Here is a 20475-nt window from a genome sequence, read left to right as displayed (position 1 = left end):
AGGAAGTGGAAAGGTCTCTCTGCATGCAAGAGAAACGCCACGTGTTGCGCGATTAAGTGTGCTCCGCTAGAGAGTGAGATACACACGCGAGTGAGTGAGAGTGTGCATCATTGACATGTAGATTTTGGACATTTGTCACTTGATTTTTGCCACCTACCCAGCCAAGAGAACGAGAGAGAGGGCTATATATACTCCCTCACTGCTTGCTTGTTTACTTGCTTGTATGCTTGTTTCTTGCTTGCTTTGTGTGATTGTGTGCTTAATTCTAGTGTGGTAGACATAGAGTTGAGTGCGTGTTCTAGCTAGAGTCTGAGTCAGGGTCTCAGGTCGTAGCTAGAAGTCGATCTCTGTTCCCATCGTGTGTTGGAGTGGTAAATTGTCCGGTGAGCTAATCCAGAGGGATCTCAGGTCGGGACAAATTTTCGGTGTCTAGCTAGCTACTAGCCCGAACCGCATGACGATGCGGTGTGTGTGAGTCCAGTTGGTTACCTGTGTGGTTTCAACTCGGAGACCTTTGTGAGTCTGGTTGGTTACCTGTGTGGTTTCAACACGGAAGTTTTTGGTGAGTTCGGTTGGTTACCTTTGTGGTTTCAATGCGGTGTGTGATGGGGACAGAGAATCGAGGGGTCCTAGGATGTGTGTTTGGTTTATAGGAAGTGTTTCCTTACAAAGTGTGTGTTGATCATGGTAGGACTCAAGCGTTGATGGGATCCGCTTTAGGATCCTATTGCATGAGAAGTCTAGGGTGATCAAGTGAATGATACACCGCTAGCAGTTCCACCTGGCAGTGATTGCGGGTGTGGTGGCGTGAAGGCCAAGTTAGATGGAGAGGCCTAGATGAGTTAAGTGTCTTGATTTTTGTCTAGATTGATTGTGTGATTGCTTGCTTGACTGATTGATTGCTTGTTGCTTGCTTGTTACGCTTCCGCTTTGCGTGCTTTGTTGGGGTTGTTTGGGTAGATGGATGAGATGAGTTAGCATGTTAGAGGATAGCATGTAGTTAGATGCCTAACTCACTGAGAAATCCTAGATTACTCACTCCTCTCCTCCATTGTTTTTCTTGCAGGGAAAGTAAGTGGGTAGAATTGGATTAGAAAACCGGATAGGGTATTTTTGTGCTGTGTTGCAAATCCGTGTTTCTTGCACTTGATGTTTTATTTGATTGGATCCAACTAATTTCTCAATGTTTTCATTAAATGTGAACCTTGCAAGTATATATGTATTAAATCGTGTTATTTTATATATATTTGGACAACTGGTATGGTATGGTCTACATCGGACCAGCACAACGTCGCGCGCGTTCCATAGGATAGCAAAGCCTGAGGGCATGCGTAGCGGATGGGCGATCTAACCGGCGGACCGGCTGGGGATCCTAATTTGTTGGTGGAACCTCGGCTAGACTGCGGAAAGTCGACCTACGTGACGTCCTCCCGGGCTGCGTCCCGCGGTTTGTCCAGCCGAGTGATGGGGTTGCGGTTCGGAGGCGTTACAAGAATCAAGTTCAAGGAAATGAAAGAGCTAATTGGAGTTCAAGACTTGGAGGAGATAGACTTCAAGCTTAGAGGGGAGATTGTTGACTTAAACTTGAAGGAAGCTTGAGTCTTTGGGAATCATAATCTTACCAAGTTATGGTTTGTAAAGGATTAGGATAACAACAAGTTATATTAGGAGTTATCTAAATATACTAAGTCTCATTTAGAATAGGATTTGGGTTTTAAGTTTTCTATATAAGGAGGTGCAGAGTATGTTGCATAACTTAAGAGATTAAGATAATAAGAGAGTGCTTTAGGTTTTGAGATAGTTTCCTAAAAATCATTAAAAGAGAGTTATTCTTTTTAAATTCTTGTGTTATTAATCGTTAACGTTTCTTTGAAGTTCTATAGCTAAGAACTTTAGATCTCGACGAGTTAATTCTTTGCGCGAGAAGCATAGTAAACCAAATAAGCGATTCTGAATTTCATATTTTAGGATGATTAAGGCTCATTTTGCTGTTGACGTACAAGTTACGTTACAAATGAAAAGTTTCTTTCAGACACTTCCTTAAACACTTAATTGGCTAACTAAAGAAACAGAGAATCTTCGGAGTGCGTGTTCTGTTTAGGTATGAATGTATGATCGATGCTACACTTTATTCCGAACTCTCATGATGAACTTCGTTCAAGGGATCAGTTATCACTACAAGAGCTTGTGCTCAGCCCTCTATCACTACTTAAGCTCTAACTTTTAAGTCTTGATTTGGAAATACTCTCAAAATCAGTTATGCAAATACTTCACTGGCACAAGTAGAAGCTCATTTTTCTTGTTCACAGTGAGTCCAGGAGCTTCTTCTACGTCAATATCTTCAACAGCTATCCCTTCTGGTAATTTCCAGTCAAAATGATACAACATATTGGCTAGACCAAACTCCACCATTGCTGCCCCCATGTACATTGCAGGACACATTCTCCTGCCCGCCCCAAACGGTAACAACTCAAAGCTCTGTCCTTTTGTATCAATGTTGCTATCAAGAAACCTCTCGGGAAGAAACTCCTCCGGGTCTTTCCAGGTATTGGGATCACGCCCGATAGCCCAGACATTGACATGAATCTGTGTCTTGGGTTGAATCTTGTAGCCATTGATCTCAAATTCAGTCATTACCTCTCTTGGGAGCAGAAGAGGTGCTGGAGGATGTAGCCTCCATGTTTCTTTAATCACCATTTTCATGTAATGGAGCTGATCTATGTCTTCGAAGCTGATTAGTTCTCTCTTGCCAAATTTGTTTCGGATTTCAGATTGAACTTTCCTCATCACTCGTGGGTTCCTCGCAAGTTCTGCCATCACCCATGTCAGGGTTCCTGCAGAAGTTTCGATTCCCGCTAAAAGAATGTCCTGTTACAAGAAAACATTACTAAGTCAAAGAACATATTTCTTGCCATTAGGTTTTAAATATTTATATAGTTACCATCAAAATTGCTTTAATATTGTTTCTTGTGAACTTGTTATTTCCAACAACAGCTTCTTCTTTCTCCAATTTCAAGAGCAAGTCCACAAAATCTTCACTGCCTCCTTCCTTTTCATTTTTATGCAGATCAATAACTTGTTCATAGAATGCATCGAGATCTCCGGCGCTTTTTACTCTCCGCCCTTCCAAACCAGTGAACCGGTCAATGATCCAACCGATGTAGGGAATAAAATCTGAGGCAGAGAAACTTCCCATCATCTCGAATGCTTCACGGATTAGCTTGTTGAACCCGTCATTGCTAAGCACAGTTCCTTCAAAGCTCACACCAAATGCTATCCTACATACTATACTTACAGTCAAGGCAAGACACTTCTCGTTCAGTTTGACCGGAGTCTTTTGAGAAGCTGATTCCGCGAATGAATCGATCAGTTTCTTGACTTCCTCGTCCTTGATGGGTTGAGTTGAGAGAATATTCTTGGCACTGAAGAGCTCTTGAGTACAAAGCTTCCTTAATTCTTTCCAGTATTCATTATAAGGAGAGAAAGATATGTCCCGATTGTTGTAAGAAAGCTCTCTTCCTCCTGAGGAGTAAGATATGAATTAAGTAACAATTTAAAACTTTTAGTATGTGAACTGATTTAGAGTGTACCTGCTAAGGAAGGACGGCTACAACAAAGGAGGTCATGGTCTCTTAGAGCTTGTTTTGCTGTCTCTGAGGACGAAAGTATGATTGTTGGGACTTTTCCAAGCTTCAAAAGCATCACAGGACCGTACTCTTTTGAGAGCTTCCATAGAGACTGATGTGGTAATTCTCCGAGCTGATGTAAGTTTCCGATGATAGGTAAACCAGGAGGAGAAGGTATTGGTTGATGTTGTCGCCGCTTTGCGCGTTTCAAGGCGGTGAGAAGAAGAAAGATGATTAGGAAGAGAAGTGATAGAATCAAAATGTTAGCCATCTTTTCTATTATATTGTTTTACCGAGTTATGAAGGAAACTCATGCCTTATATATACAACTTTGGGAATTGCTCACTTGATTAATATAATTGATGAAAGCGACATGAAAATTTGACTAAAATTATAATAACTGATGATGACAAAAGAGAGCCTAGCTAGGCCACGTTAACTAACTTTTCTTAGTCATCACCACGTTAACTAACTATTAACATTTTTTTGCCTCGTTATTAAAATGAAATTATAGCATACCACAATATGACTTTGAATCATGGAAATCCATTAGAAATTCGACATTTCAACTACTATATCTATAGAAAATAATTAACTAAAGAAGTGCTTTCATATACATATGTTACGTTGACTAATTTTAATCATAATCTATTTAGAGAGAAACAATAGCTTTTTATATTACAAAAAAAAAAAAGTAAAAAAAGCTCACGGTGGTATGTTACTGAAACTTCAAAAGTTACTGAAATTTATGTTTTAAATTAACAAGCATGAATCGGCGGGCTTCGGTTAAAGGACAAACAAATGTGTAAACTCGTCAGTCGTCACAATCCTGTCGCGATTCACCGTGTGCATGTACAGCATGCAGAGCACTTGGACTTGGTTAAGTGGACTTTGACCCAAGTGTTACTTATAAAAATTTTATTTCATCAGGATAACTTCCTCGATGCAAACGTGAATTATATTAACAGTAGTAAACGAAAATCAATATATAATCTAAAAATTGAGCTTTACTTCCCAAAATTAAGCAGATTATATTCTGCACTAAGTCTTTGATCTTCTTAACAGCTTTGTGAGTATGACAATAGCAACATGTCATTGTGTTCAATATCATGACAGCTTAGATATATAATCTCCTTCAAACCACACCCACTCATCTTGTTAAATTAACCAGAAGATCTCAACAACTTTACTTGACTAGATGACCCACCAACATATTTGCTTCAATTAAGCTCCCAGCTTGCTTGTAACCAGTCAAACCGATCAAGTGACAAGTATTGACTATAATTTTTACCAAAAAAAAGAGTATGGACTATTTCGGTCATACTAACTTTTGGTAACCTATAGAATGACTCATTTTCAGATCGATGATCATTCTCCTTTTGCAGAAAACTGCAAAAATGCTTGGTGAAATTTATGTAACTTTCAAGAATCAACAAGGACCTCAATGCTTTTTAGCTCTTACCTAGGCTTGCACCAGAAGGATGCCTTATCTTATTGCTCACATTGAATGTAATAATTAATACATACACTAAATTTACAACTCAAGACGACATCACATAAATTTATAATATTGTCCTGCATTGGACTAAAACACCAATTCAGTGAGCGTTACATTGTTGAAGTTATTGATATTGACACATTTTATATTTATGCATAGGGATATGACATTCTGGCTCTTAACATTATATTGACATCGTTTTAATATTAATGCACAGTGAAAGGATCTTTTCTAGTTTCTAACCTATTCTGTAAGCGGAGAGGCCCCTCTAGTAATCATGTTGAAAATTAATATATTTTGAAATTTAAAATATTGTCATCGTCAATTATGTATCGAGAAACCGAAACGACAGATTCTTGTACTTTTTTTTTTTATAAAAGACAGGTCCTTTACCTAGTAATCATGTTCATGTGGTTCTTACCTTTTCATGCCAACCAATTGCAAAATAATGTGGTAATAACAGTAGTGGAACCGTTATAAAACATTATCATGCATAGGGAAATGACATAAAAGGACATATTCAGTTGATTTTGCAATTAGCATACTCATAACAACAAAGGTAACATGAAATTTTGTTCTATCAAGAATTATTATTCCTTATGATGTACTTTATTTACGTTTTCAAGGATCTAAATACTTCGTTGGCACAAGTACAAGGTCGTTTTTCTTGTTGACAGTGAGTCCAGGAGCTTCTTCCATAGTTCCATGTTGGTAACTTCCAGTCAAAATGATACAGAAGATTTGCCAGACCAAACTCTACCATTGTTGTCCCCATGTAAATTGCAGGACAAATTCTCCTGCCGCCCCCAAAGGGTAACAGCTCAAAGTGCTGTCCTTTAGCAATTAGCATCAATATTCAATGTCGTTATCCATAAACCTCTCTGGGTGAAACACTCCAGAGTCTTTCCAGGTTTTGGGATCACGCCCGATAGCCCAAACATTTACATGAATCCAAGTCTTGACCGGAATCGTGTAACCGTCGATTTGAACTTCAGACATTACCTCTCTTGGGAGCAGAAGAGGTTTTGTAGGATGTAGTCTCCATGTTTCTTTAATCACAATTTTTAGGTAATGCAACTGATCTATGTCATCCATGCTGACTATTTCTCTGTTTCCCATTTGAGTTCTGATTTCAGTTTGAACTTTTTTCATCACTCGTGGATTCCTTGCAAGTTCTGTCATTGCCCATATCATTGTTATTGCTGAAGTATCCATTCCGGCGAGAAGAACGTCATGTTATTCAAACATATCACAATCTCAAGTACTATGACTAGGACATAATAGATTAATGCTAAAACTTTTTTTTTTTTTAGTTACCAGCAAGATTGCTTTGGTACGGTTTCTTGTGAGTTTATCATTTCCAAGAACTTCTTCTTCTTTCTCCAATCTTAATAGCAAGTCCACAAAATCTTCACTGCTTACTTCCTTTTCCTCTTTATGCAGATCAATAACTTGTTCATAGAACGCATCAAGATCTCGTGCACTTTTTTCTCTACTCCCTTGCAAACCAGTGAACCAGTCAATGATCCAACCGATGTAAGGAATAAAATCTGAGGCAAAGAAACTTCCCAACATCTCGAATGCTTCACGGATTAATTTGTTGAACCTGTCATTGCTAAGCAAAGTTCCTTCAGAACTCACACCAAACGCTGCTCTGCATACTACACTTACAGTTAAAGCAAGACACTTCTTGTTCAAGTTAACAGGGCTCTTCTGAGAAGCTGATTTCGAAATTGAATCGATCAGTTTCTTGACCTCCTCGTCCTTAATGGGTTGAATCGAGTGAACTTGTTTAGTACTAAAAAGTTCTTGAACACATAGCTTCCTTACTTCTTTCCAGTAATCATCAAAGGGAGAGAAAGCAATGTTCAAATAGTTGTAAGAGAGTTCTCTTGGCCCTAAAGAATGATCAAGATCCAAGATTCAAGATTCATGATGTTTGTTGAACTCTATGGAACAGAGAAACAAAAATGAGTACCTTACCTATCAAGCTTGGACGGGTACAACAGTTTAGGTCATGAACTTTCAAAACTTGTCTTGCTGTTTCAGTGGAAGAAACTACGACTGTTGGTACTCTTCCAAGTTTCAAATGCATCACAGGACCATACTTCTTTGAGAGTTTCCATAGAGACTGATGTGGTAATTCTCCAATCTGGTGTAAGTTTCCAATGACCGGTAAGCCTGGCGGAGACGGTAACTGCCGATATTTTCGATGCTTCTTGTGGTTGTAAACGGCGAGAAGAATACTGATGAGGAAGAAAAGTGAGAGAAGCCAAATGTTAGCCATTTTGGATTTGATAGCTGTAGGGAACCGTTATAAATGTATAAGCGCCTTTGCTGTCTTCAATTATTTTCTGAAATAATATTTTAATATTTTTTAAGATTCTTAATTTTACATTTAAAAAACTATTTTTTTTTTTTTTTTCTTTTTGTCTGAAATTTCTTTCAATGTAAAGTCTTTTTTTCTAGTGATGTTGATATGTCTATATTTTGCTCTGCTAAGCATGTTTTTGTCACGCATCTAGTTATGTTTTTTTTTTTTCCTTTTGTCTGAAATTTCTTTCAATGTAAAGTCTTTTTTTCTAGTGATGTTGACATGTCTATATTTTGCTCTGCTAAGCATGTTTTTGTCACGCATCTAGTTATGATAACTAATTGTTTTGCATGAATTTCTACTCTCTTTTGTACACTTTTCATATTTAGGTAGTTCTTGCATTATCTTCGCATACCTCGTGCATTTTGGAGTATTTCAGATATTTAGGAGACTTTGGAGCCAGGCTGTCTCGAGTCGCGCCATCACTCCGTCATCACACATCCGCTCGAGTCGCGCCATCACTCCATCATCACACATCCGCTCGGGTCGCGCCATCACTCCGCCATCACACATCCGCTCGGGTCGCGCCATCACTCCGTCATCACACATCCGCTCGAGTCGTGCCATCACTCTGTCGTCGACTACCGTTTGAGCCGACGCCATCACTCACTCGAGCCACTTCTCGTTCGCACATGTCAGGAAGATGTTCCATCTTACACGCTTCAGGAGATTCCCAAACTGACTCTTCATCTTGTCGTTTTAAGTTTTAGGGATTTTATGTCTTTACTATAAATACGTTTTGTTAAGTCTCCGTGACAACATCTTAGTTTTTATATCGTTTTTATTTTGTAAGGTTTCCCTAGCCACCAAGAACCGTTCCCAGACTTTGTATTCAGATATCTTTTGATACATTGAGTATTTTGCATTTGATTTCTTCTACAAACTTGTTTATCTCATTTTTACCTACCTAAGAATGCTTGTTTCAATGTTTTCTGAGTTTGTATTGTTGATGATGATTTTCGGATCTGAGTAGTGCGTTAGTTCTTGAGGATGGGATAGATTAGGGGGAGGATCTTAGGATGTAGGGTGTTTGAGCTTGATTTGTATGATTCCCTTCTGGACTAGAGTTAGAATTACTAGTTTCTCTCTGATCAATTGGAACTAGGTTCGAGACATTTCCACACCCAAAAGGTGTTCGATGAAATGTCTGACCAACTAGTGCCAGAGACTTACGTTCCTAGCCTAAGAGATTAGTTGTCTAGGATGTTTGTTGATGTGAATGAACTTGTTTGTCATGCCTGCTCGACCACGTTTCTCTAGCGAGAGCTAGGTATGGAAGTGGTTGAGTCTGAGTAGCTTTTACCAAGAGATTGGATTAGCTAAGTTGTGATGTTCATTGTTTAGGGATAGATTGCTTGTGGCATGTTAAACACTCTGTAGACTAGGATACTCCACTGACATCAATTACCCCCATCCTTAGGACTTTTATCTTTTTGATTGATATTACATTCCTGAGATTGTTTCGCTTCTTGCTTTTTAGTTCATGCTTAGACTCGTTTCTGTTTTTATTAATTTTCATTTCTTGTCTTGCATTCTCTTTTCTAGTTCCAGAACACATTTCCGTTTGCATTTTTGTCATTCTAGGATTGTTAGAAAAAACACTCTTTTTGAATTGGCTTAACTTGTGATTGCTTGATTGCATCTTGAGTGTTAGCAACATCCCATTTGGATTGACACCTTAAGTACTACAGCACATAAGGTTAATTGAATCTGCTAGGATAGGAGACACAAAATCCTAGTATCAATTTGGCGCCGTTGCCATTTGGGATTCTTTTTGCTACATTTAAGATTTCAAGTTTTGCAGGATTAAGTTTTGTTACACAATCAATCTGAGTACTAACTTGTTTTGGTTGTCTGCTTGTTTGTTTTGCATCTCAGGTACCTGTTGATTGCAACCTTGCATGCACACCAGATCAAGAGGGCATCAGAATCTCATTCCTGTTATCGACGAAATCAATCGGTTGCAACGCCCACGACAAGCTCGTCAACCCACTGATCATCCTGCACAAGTCACTATGGAACACTAGAATGAACCACATCAGGGACCGCGAAACATTGGTGTTGGGGATGCACCGAACACTCATACTCAGCGTGCTGGAATCGTCCCTCCCGCCGTGGAGAACAACAACTTCGAGATTAAAAGTGGTCTGATCACCATGATCCAAGGAAACAAGTTTCACGGGTTGCCTATGGAGGATCCACTCGACCACTTGGACGAGTTTGACCGTCTTTGCAGTCTCACGAAGATCAACGGCGTGAGTGAGGATGGTTACAAGTTGCGCCTCTTCCCATTCTCCCTTGGAGAAAAAGCTCATCAATGGGACAAAAACCTTCCCAAGGGATCAATCACCACCTGGGATGGTTGCAAGAAGGCATTCTTGGCCAAGTTTTTCTCCAACTCTAGAACAGCACGTCTCAGGAATGAGATTTCCAGCTTCACTCAGAAGAGCTCAGAATCATTCTGTGAAGCATGGGAGCGTTTCAAGGGTTACCACAGCCAGTGCCCACACCATGGTTTCAGCAACGAGTCATTACTGAGTACTCTCTACCGTGGTGTACTTCCAAAAATCCGCATGCTGCTTGACACCGCTTCTAACGGTAATTTCCTGAACAAAGACGTCGATGAAGGATGGCAACTTGTTGAAAATCTTGCCCAGTCTGATGGCAACTACAATGAAGACTACGACCGCACAGTTAGAGGTGACGCTGGCTCTGAGGAGAAGTACAAGAGGGACCTCAAGAACGTCAATAAGAAGCTTGACCTCATGTTGCTCAATCAACAGAAGAGCGTCCACTTCGTATCTGAGGGTGAACATTTTTACGTCCAAGATGGGGCGGGTGAGCAGTCTGAGGAGATCAGCTGCATCCATAATCAAGGTAAGAACAACAAGGGTTACAACCCCTATCAGACGAACCCCAATTTGTCTTACCGGAGCACCAACGTTGCAAATCCACAGGATCAGGTGTACCCTCCTCAGCAGCAACAACAAGATCAACAAAAACCTTTTGTGCCTTACAATCAGGGATTCGTCCCTAAACAACAGTTCCAGCAAGGATACCATGCTCCTTCAGGACCACCACCAGGATTCCGCCCTCAACCAGTTCAGCCTACTCCAACCCCAGATCAAGAAATGAAGCAAATGATGCAACAACTTCTTCAGGGTCAAGCTAGCGGATCTTTGGATACTGCTAAGAAGTTTGCTGAACTCAGTCAGCAAATGGAGTGTTCATACAATGATCTTAATGTCAAGTTTGAAGCTCTTAACTCGAAGCTAAAGTACATGGAAGGCAAGACTGCTTCTACCCCAACACCTGGCCAACTACCTGGAAAAGCAGTTCAAAATCCCAAAGACTATGCTACTATCCATGCTATCACCACCCAAGCTGTAGATGTACGGCTCACTGAGGACAATGAGAGTTTAGATGGGGAGGATTTTCTTCAAGATGAAGTTCAGATAAAAGATCCCGTCAAGGTGCTCAAGGATCCAATTGAGTCAGCCAAGCAATCTGATCCTCGAGCTACTAAAGAGCCCGCTGCTCCCAAGGATAAACCTGTGAGATTTATTCCTCCACCATACAAGCCACCTTTACCATTTCCAGTGAGGTTTAAGAAGCAGCTTACTGAGAAATATAAAGCTCTGTTCGAAAAACAAGTCAAGGAGATTGAACTTAGGATGCCTTTGCTTGATGCATTTGCACTTGTGCCTCAATATCAAAAGTTTTTAACTGACTTGGTAACCGAAAAGACCAAAGAGAAGGAGGAGATAGCTAAAAGAGCTCAAGCTAAGGCTCTGGAAGATGAGAGGGCAGTGCATGACATAGGTGGGGTTATTCATGAATGCAAGGCTGTTATTCAGAAGACGATTATCCCAAAGAAGCTAGAGGACCCTGGTTCTTTCACCTTGCCTTGTTCTCTAGGTCCATTGGCCTTCAAAAAGTGCCTATGCGACCTTGGTGCTTCAGTAAGCCTCATCCCACTCTCTGTAGCTTAGAGGCTAGGATTCAACGAATACAAGTCATGTAACCTCCGCTTAATATTGGCTGATAGGACTACTAGATTGCCTCATGGTCTATTAGAGAATCTGCCCATCAAAATTGGACAAGCTGAGATTCCTACTGACTTTGTGGTGCTGGGAATGGATGAAGAGCCTAAAGATCCACTAATCCTGGGAAGGCCTTTCTTAGCTACAGCTGGAGCAGTCATTGATGTCAAGAAGGGGGTGATTGATCTCAATCTGGGTAAGAATTTCAAGATGAAATTTGATATCAAGGATGCTAAGAAGAAGCCAACTATTGATGGGCAGACCTTCGTGATTGAAGAGAAAGATCAGAAAGCTGGGTTGACATCTTTGAGGGTGTAATTGAGGCAGAAACAAGAGTTTGGGTAACCAAAGAAAAAACTCGAAGGGGCACTCAACCGTGTTCCAACTCGAGTGCAGTTGTTGCTCTCCCTAAGCGTCATGACCTGCTTCCTAAACTTCACCAACCGCAAGAGACAAGTCCTCCCACGCTTGATAGTTTGTCTGAACTCCAAACTACCAAGATTCTAGGGAATTCAGTGAGAGAGTTAACAGCTATGGTGAAGGAGATGAGTGGGCAAATCAAGAAGCTCCAAGGTACAATGAGAAGTTATCCTGTAAGGAAATTTAAGGTGGAGGTTTGGGATAATGAAGAAGAGCAGTTCATTTGTTGTTGAACCTAGGCAGAATGTCAAAGAGTATCTGGCTAGACAAGACATACCAGAGGGGAGCTCACCACCTCTCTATGACCCTCCCAAAGCATAAGGAGTATGCAAAGTCAAGCTAGGGACTTTAAACAAGCTCACTTGGGAGGAAGTCCCAAAGGTATTACTGTAAATATTTTTTTAGGATCCTTGTGTTTTTGATTTTCGTTTTTAGTTTTATTGTGTTCAGGAATCTACAGAAGGGAGTACGAGCTCAACGCAAGTATCACTTCCATTGCTACCATTCACCACCACTCGAGTCGGCACCGTGTGACTCTACCCATCCGGCGATCCCAGCTCGTTACACGACTCAACCGACACAACTCAATCCTCTGTTCCAAAGTATCCTGCTCGAGTTGACCATATCCCAGTCGACCGACAAGCTCAACACACGTCCCGTCATCGCTGCTGTTTGTCACCCACGACCAGTTCTGACTTGATCCTTCCGAAGCTTTAGTCGCAGTCTCGGAGAACAAACACGCATTTCTCACCCTTCGACTCGAACCTCGTTGTTACACAACACGAGCTGAACGACTCGACTACCGGATCATCCACCTCGCTCGAGTCAACGTGCGTACACTCGACCCACATCGACCAACCAGGTGAGACCACTACTACGGATCCCAAACACGGTGAAGGACAGAGCCAGTACCACGCACCAACTACTTGGGCGAGCTCAGACTCCTTCTTCTACTACTGAGGTACTCCTACCTTCCATTGTATATACCATTCCATTTCTGCATTGTTTCTGTTGTGATTCTTAAATCCTCCTGCAAATTTTTCTTACACAGGAGAGTGTGTATTTTAAGTTTGGGGGAGGGTTTGAGATGATGTATCTGATGTTGTGTTCTGTGATTCTTATTTCAATTTTTTGCATCATATCATGTTTGAGATAGCATCCATTTATTTGCATAGAAAAACCAAAAAAATTGAAAATTTTTGAAATTTCCACAAAAACAGAGTGTTCATGTAGCTTGCACTTGCATATTAGGATTGAGTCTAGTGTCATTCATATAGGGTTATTGCATTTACCATAGGGGTTGATGATGATTGTAACCTTGGTAGCATGCTGAATTCAATAGGATAGGATCAAGACCCTTGTTATTAGTTCTTTGATGCATGTTGATTGAATTTGAAAATGTAAGATTGAAGCATGTTCTGAATTGACGTCATTCCCTATCTATCTGAACCTAATCCTGACTTGCAATTATCTTGTTATGCATTGAAGTTGAACTCATGGATACCGTATATATACTTGGATTTTCTTTCACATTTTTACAACCTTTGTCAATCCAAGTAGCTGATTCCCATCTTTGGAACAGTCTCCTGCACCCTTAACCAACCGTTCTTTCAAGCCAATTGTATTCTTGAGTGTCAGGTCTTTTCCGAGTTGAGCTTGTTAGAAAGTGTTAGGTTCTAACCGACAAGAGTAGGATCCTGTATAGCTCTAGTTCGCGTTATCCGGACTAGTAGGACTAGGTGAGAACTTGACATTGGGTATTGGGTTTGGATTTGTGCAGAAAAGTAAAGGGTAGGAAGTCTTAAGGAAAGGGATGTGTTTTCAAAGTTTACACGTCTAGTAAAAGATTTGGGGTGAGCAAAGTAAAAAGAATAATTGGTTCTGGGCATGAAATTAAAAAAAAAAAAAAAAAAAAATTAGACAAAGAAAAGAAAGTAAAAATGCTTAAGATGTCTAGAAGAAAAGAGAATGAACCATAGTGATATTAGAGCTTTCCCAATCCGCTAGAGTGATAAGAAGTGAACTCTTCCTAAGACCAAATCTAAAGAATGAAAGAATGAGTTTGAGATGAAGTTTCTGATGAAGGTTAGAGATAGGTCCAACTTCGGTTTGGGATGTTCTTTGGGTAGACAGGGCGCTGCTCTTATATGCATCAGTTGGTTTCAACCTTTAGCCTTCTCTTAAGCTCAACTCTTTTCATGAGAGAACCTTGTTATGTATCGATGGAAACACTTGAGAAAGAGACCACATTTGTCTCTAACCATTCACCCTAGCCAAATGAGTTCAATGACACTGCATAGCTTGATTCATGGTTCTTTGTTAATAAATGTTAAAAGGGGTGATTGATAGGATTGCATGTGTACATCAAGCGAATGAAATTCCTTCACCATGCATCATAGAACTAAAAACAAGGACCTTGATTCTAACTACTCTATTCAGTATGTTTTAGGTTCTGAGACCCCATCTTCACACCTCTTCTCCATACCTTGTTCTTGATCGTTTGCTTGAGGTCAAGCAAAGAATAAGTTTGGGGGAGTTGATATGTCTATATTTTGTCTCTGCTAAGCATATTTTTGTCACGCATCTAGTTAGAATAACTAATTGTTTTGCATGAATTTCTACTCTCTTTTGTACACTTTTCATATTTAGGTAGTTCTTGCATTATCTTCGCATACCTCGTGCATTTTGGAGTATTTCAGGTATTTAGGAGACTTTGGAGCCAGGCTGTCTCGATTCGCGCCATCACTCCGTCATCACACATCCGCTCGAGTCGCGCCATCACTCCGTCATCACACATCAGCTCGGGTGGCGCCATCACTCCGTCATCACACATCCGCTCGGGTCGCGCCGTCACTCCGTCATCACACATCCGCTCGAGTCGCGCCATCACTCCGTCGTCGACTACCGTTTGAGCCGACGCCATCACTCACTCGAGCCACTTCTCGTTCGCACATGTCAGGAAGATGTTCCATCTTACACGCTTCAGGAGATTCCCAAACCGACTCTTCATCTTGTTGTTTTAAGTTTTAGGGATTTTATGTCTTTACTATAAATACGTTTTGTTAAGTCTCCGCGACAACATCTTAGTTTTTATATCGTTTTTATTTTGTAAGGTTTCCCTAGCCACCAAGAACCATTCGCAGATTTTGTATTCAAATATCTTTTGATACATTGAGTATTTTGCATTTGATTTCTTCTACAAACTTGTTTATCTCATTTTTACCTACCTAAGAATGCTTGTTTCAATGTTTTCTGAGTTTGTATTGTTGATGATGATTTTCGGATCTGAGTAGTGCGTTAGTTCTTGAGGATGGGATAGATTAGGGGGAGGATCTTAGGATGTAGGGTGTTTGAGCATGATTTGCATGATTCCCTTCTGGACTAGAGTTAGAACTACTAGTTTCTCTCTGATCAATTTGAACTAGGTTCAAGACATTTCCACACCCAAAAGGTGTTTGATGAAATGTCTGACCAACTAGTGCCAGAGACTTACGTTCCTAGCCTAAGAGATTAGTTGTCTAGGATGTTTGTTGACGTGAATGAACTTGTTTGTCATGCCTGCTCGACCACGTTTCTCTAGCGAGAGCTAGGTATGGAAGTGGTTGAGTCTGAGTAGCTTTTACCAAGAGATTGGATTAGCTAAGTTGTGATGTTCATTGTTTAGGGATAGATTGCTTGTGGCATGTTAAACACTTTGTAGACTAGGATACTCCACTGACATCAATTACCCCCATCCTTAGGACTTTTATCTTTTTGATTGATATTACGTTCCTGAGATTGTTTCGCTTCTTGCTTTTTAGTTCATGCTTAGACTCGTTTCTGTTTTTATTAATTTTCATTTCTTGTCTTGCATTCTCTTTTCTAGTTCCAGAACACATTTCCGTTTGCATTTTTGTCATTCTAGGATTGTTAGAAAAAACACTATTTTTGAATTGGCTTAACTTGTGATTGCTTGATTGCATCTTGAGTGTTAGCAACATCCCATTTGGATTGATACCTTAAGTAGTACAGCACATAAGGTTAATTGAACCTGCTAGGATAGGAGACACAAAATCCTAGTATCAGATGTTAAGTTTGGGACCTTATATTTTGTTTTTTCTTGCTGTCTACATATATTATATTAGTTTTATTGAAAAATATATATTTAATAAAAAAATTTTAATAATTAATTTTATATTCAAAGATATAGAATTTTTTTTCTTGTCTATGAAAAAATTGTCACAGTAAACTCCTAAGAAGAACCACAATCAGACCAAAAAAAACTTATCATGATAAGAAACAAAGGAACCACAAGGTTTAGTTTTATTTAGTGCAATCTATATATGCTGTATCAAATTTTGTAATCTCAAGGAAAAAACATAGTTTTAGTGATCAATGATCTACTATCTCACAGGAACCAGTACAAGGTCATTTTTCTTGCTTGTATTGAGTCCAGGAGATTCTTCCATGTCAATATCTTCAACCACCATGCCTTCTGGTAATGTCCAGTCAAACTGATACAACATATTAGCTAGGCCAAACTCCACCATTGTTGTTCCCATGTACATGGCAGGACATATTCTTCTACCGCTTCCAAACGGCAACAACTCAAAGTTCTGTCCTTTTGAGTCAATCCCACTATTAATAAACCTTTCTGGAAGAAACTTCTCTGGGTCTTTCCAGATATCCGGATCACGGCCGATAGCCCATATATTCACATAAAGCCGTGTCTTGACAGGAATCGTGTAGCCATTAATCTTAAATTCAGACATTATTTCTCTTGGAACCATAAGAGGAGATGGAGGATGTAGCCTCCATGTTTCATTGATCACCATTTTAAGGTAATGGAGCTGATTTATGTCATCCAAGCTGATCACTGACTTGTTACCAATTTGATTTCTGATTTCAGATTGCACCTTCTTCATTACTCGCGGATTTCTCATAAGTTCTGTCATTGCCCATGTTGTTGATGTATGAAATCAACGATATACATAATACGAGTATTTGTGTGGGAATAAATCGGATCTGGTCCTTTTATTTAACGTAGAATTCAAGAAGGGTTTACAGAAATGACAATTAAAGAGCTAACACAATTAATCCGAATAATAGCTATTCTCTCTCTAATTGCCCAAATAGTCGATCCCCCTTTCTGACAATGATGTCAGGTATTTATAGAGGGACCTTGACCTAGGGTTTCTTCTATTTCCTGGTAAAATGACGATTTTGCCCCTGCGGCCTGTTGGGCTAGATCCAAGACTTTAGGCCCAAATCTTCATGAAATCTTCTGTTTGGGCCTTCATAAGTGTTGGGGGCAAGGCCCATATCCAACAATGGTCCCCCCTATTCCGATGTGCGATAGCCTGCTTGAGCCCGTCGGATCTGACTATGTGTCTTCTTGTCTGTCTTGCGGGAAGAACAGAAGATTTCAAGAGTTTTGCCGCCTTCCGGAGGGTTCCGGGATGAATAGTGTATTGCACACGTTTTTTGAGGTATCCGGGAGATTCCGGGATGAGCATTGCGTCGGGCATGTTTTTCGAGGTATCCGGGAGATTTCGGGATGAACAGTGCGTCGGGCACGTTTTTCGAGGTCCGTTGGGCTTTGAATGGGAGCTTTGAGTATTCTGCATGTTTCCCGAGGCGCGGGAAGTAGAGACAACTTAGAAACTAGGGTTTTCTCGGTCAACGTGCTGGTCCCCCCCATATAAATATGTCTCCTTGACCTAATAAATTTTTTCTAACTTTCAACTCACTTTCTCACAAGGTAAAACTCTTTCTCCCTTCCTACTTTCTCTCTTTCTTCTTTATCCCTTTGTTTTTTTTTGTTTGGCTGGTAAGTTCTTTGGGTCGCCGACCTCACCTGCGCCGCCGTAGGAGTCTGTTTCCGGCCGACCCCTATCTACGCCTGAGATCTCTTGCCGACGGTTTCTTCTCTCTGCTCGCCGTCTTACTTTTCCGTTTGAGGGTTCGCTGTTAAACTCGCCGGATCCAAAAGCTTGCCGCCGCTCTCGTTTACGAGCTCGCCGCTGCCAACCGCTAATCCGGCCGAGACTGTGAGGCATCTCGGCCACCGTCCATAGCCGTGTCGTAAGCCGTGCCGTCGAACCCGGCTGGGACCGTGAGGTGTCCTGGTCGGGCTGCCATGATGCACTTGCTCAGATCCACTCCTCCGCCGTGCTGCCTTTGTGAAGTTTCCAGGTCCGACTGAGATCGTGAGGTGTTTTTGGACACCGCCGCCGGGGTCTATTGCGCGCGGGATGGCGAGCTGACCTATTGGTGACTTGATGGTGAGGTCGAGGTTTGCGGAATCGTAGAGGGCCAAGTCGAGACGTTGGCGTGGCGAGATTGGCGAGATCGACGAGGTCAATGTGCTCGTGTTTGGCGAGCCCGAACGTGTCCGCGAATTTATTGCGAAGTTATGGTCACTGCTTGGGTGAGCTCGGGTTGCGCGGATGGTGAGTCTGCTTGGTGAAATGGCGAGATGGGGTGTTGGAGATCATGGAGATGGGATGGTGTCACCGGTACTAGCGAGACGGCGAAATAACGAAGTCAAGATCCCCGGTTGCGAGGTGGACCGTGACTCTCGGCAGCGAGACTTAAGATTTTACGGAGACCGTAAGAGGAGTTGGTGAGATGGAAACATTTGCTTATCTTAGCGAATGGGATCAACACTGGCGAGCTCAGAGCTTTCGGAGACGAGGTCGCGAGATCGAGGCCTTGGTGGCGAGATCGTTTATGTACCCGCGAGATGAACGTGATGAGGAGTTGCGATTTATGATCGTGGCGAGGTGGAGACTTTGACGGTGAATTGGCGAGCTGACAGTGAATTGACAGAGGTGGAGATTTATGATCGTGGCAAGGTGGAGGTCGAGATTCCGTATGGTGAAACGACGAGACCCGGATTCTGGGCGAGGTCAAGGTTCCTAGTGGCGAGATGGCAGTTCATGCGAGAGTTTTGTCGAATTGGAGAGATCGACGCCGTTCAGAGGTTTACGCGGAGTGATGTTGAGGTGGTTCGTATCCGGAGTATTGCGAGCTCGAGGTTTGAGGCCTAGAAGCCGTTTGTCATAGCGATGCACTAGCTTCCTTAGCGTATGTCATGGCGCGGGGTTGCAAGACCTTGGCGAGGTGACAGGAGTGCGGAAACGAGATGGGTGAGCTCGTGGCTTGGCGAGGTTGAGTCATACGAGATCTTGAAGAGCTCTTTGCCTCTACGTTCGGGTTCCTTGGCGAGGTCGCGTGTGACGAAGTGGCGAGGCCAAGATGGGTCCGTTCAGTGGTGGCGAGGCGAAGATGTGTACGAAACTCTGGCGAGACGGTGGTTTTTGAATGACGCGCTGGCGAGACTGATGATGGTCCCGCGAGATACGTATGATAGCATCGTTTGTGAGATGGTGAAACGGCGAGATGAACGAATCAGCGAGATGGGGAGTTGTCGTGCGAGTTCGGTTTGTGTTCGCGAGGTTGTGTGCGAGCTTGGTGTGTTGCTGTCTGGGCGAGCTTCGAGTGATGCGATTTTTGGCGAGGTCAAAAGGTGTACGGGACCAACATGCGTGAGACCCTGTCGAGCTCAAGTTGGCGAGCTCATATGATAGTTGGCGACCTCAGGTGTTTCGCGAGTTGATGTGTTCACAGCGAACTCGAGATTTTTGACGGTGAAGTAGTTCGTGACACAGGGGCGTGCTCGCGGAACGACGTGCCGAGATTGAGGTCCTTGGTGGCGAGCCGCTCTGTTGGTGATGAAGATGATGGCGAGATCGACTTTCGTGGAGACGTAGTGGCGAGATGGTACGGCACATTCTCCTAGGTCACCAGTCGCTGGTCTAGCCATCGGAGATGGAGTCCCGAGACCTCGCAGAGATCGTACGGGAAATAGGGAGCGTGTTTCCCGTGACACCGAGAGGTCCTTATGCGACGAGAGTTCCATAGCACGCATTCTTGATCTCTTCCGAGTGCCACACGGTCTGAATTTCGTGCTACCGAGTGCAGACGAGCGCCCGTGGGACTGCCCTGAATGTCACCTCTGCGTTTACGAAGATTATTTTACCGATGGCGGCCTATGGTTTCCTATCCCGGAATTTCTGACGAGCTTTTGTGCGCGTCGAGAGATTGCGCTCTCGCAGTTGTCGATTTCCAGCGTCCGTAATGCAGTGGGGCTTGAGATAATTGGTAACCATATGAAAGTCAACATGAGCACGGACCTCTTCGAGTTGCTGACTCGATTCCTTCGTGACAAATCGGGGATATGCGTTGCCTGTTGTGCAGCCGGACTCACGATCATGAATGGGCAGAAGAGTCATATCCACGATTGGCGGAGGCGATTTTTCTTCGTGGATATAAATGAAGCGTCGGTCGAAGATTCCGGCACGACCTGTCCTTCTTCTTGGAACTTTACCCCCGATAGCCGTTGCTGGGTTGGGTTCCTATCGTTTGGTGCCCCTAACTCTGTTTTCTGACCGTTCGTTTTATTTTTGCAGGAAAACCGCCATCTTCAGCTGCGCGCGATTTGAGCATTGTCGACAAAGGCGTTCCTTTTCT

The 20475-nt window shown here is 42.1% G+C and overlaps 1 protein-coding gene, 1 non-coding gene and 2 pseudogenes across 3 annotated transcripts; all 4 read right to left on the bottom strand.

The window, feature by feature from the left end:
- Nucleotides 1-1932: 1932 nt before the first annotated feature.
- Nucleotides 1933-3983, bottom strand: LOC104710439 (cytochrome P450 71B26-like). The gene is made up of 3 exons (XM_010427048.3): nt 3591-3983; nt 2942-3522; nt 1933-2868 (listed from the first exon to the last, which is right to left on the bottom strand). Exons 1-3 carry the CDS (start codon nt 3895-3897, stop codon nt 2254-2256), a joined length of 1503 nt encoding a protein of 500 aa, XP_010425350.1. The 5' UTR covers nt 3898-3983; the 3' UTR covers nt 1933-2253.
- A 1762-nt stretch (nt 3984-5745) lies between these two features.
- LOC104710437 (cytochrome P450 71B35-like) lies at nt 5746-7411 on the bottom strand (annotated as a pseudogene). The gene is made up of 3 exons (XR_015566543.1): nt 7108-7411; nt 6443-7022; nt 5746-6358 (listed from the first exon to the last, which is right to left on the bottom strand). The product of XR_015566543.1 is annotated as a cytochrome P450 71B35-like (transcript).
- A 2498-nt stretch (nt 7412-9909) lies between these two features.
- On the bottom strand, nt 9910-10016 carry LOC147937721 (small nucleolar RNA R71). The gene has a single exon (XR_015567492.1). It is a non-coding gene; the product is annotated as a small nucleolar RNA R71 (small nucleolar RNA).
- A 6327-nt stretch (nt 10017-16343) lies between these two features.
- On the bottom strand, nt 16344-17999 carry LOC104715004 (cytochrome P450 71B37 pseudogene; annotated as a pseudogene).
- Nucleotides 18000-20475: the final 2476 nt, after the last annotated feature.

This window comes from Camelina sativa, chromosome 9 (assembly GCF_030686135.1).
Source record: "Camelina sativa cultivar CO46 ecotype springtype chromosome 9, ASM3068613v1".
Lineage (NCBI taxonomy): Eukaryota > Viridiplantae > Streptophyta > Magnoliopsida > Brassicales > Brassicaceae > Camelina > Camelina sativa.
The sequence above is the reverse complement of the archived record's forward strand: the minus strand, read 5'-3'. Positions and strand labels throughout refer to the sequence as shown.

Coding starts and splice junctions, on each gene's coding strand:
- LOC104710439 (XM_010427048.3), bottom strand. CDS start 3,897: ATGGCTAACATTTTGATTCTATCACTTCTCTTCCTAATCATCTTTCTT. Junction 3,523..3,590: donor TAGCCGTCCTTCCTTAGCAG/GTACACTCTAAA, acceptor CTTACTCCTCAG/GAGGAAGAGAGCTTTCTTAC. Junction 2,869..2,941: donor ATATTAAAGCAATTTTGATG/GTAACTATATAA, acceptor TTCTTGTAACAG/GACATTCTTTTAGCGGGAAT.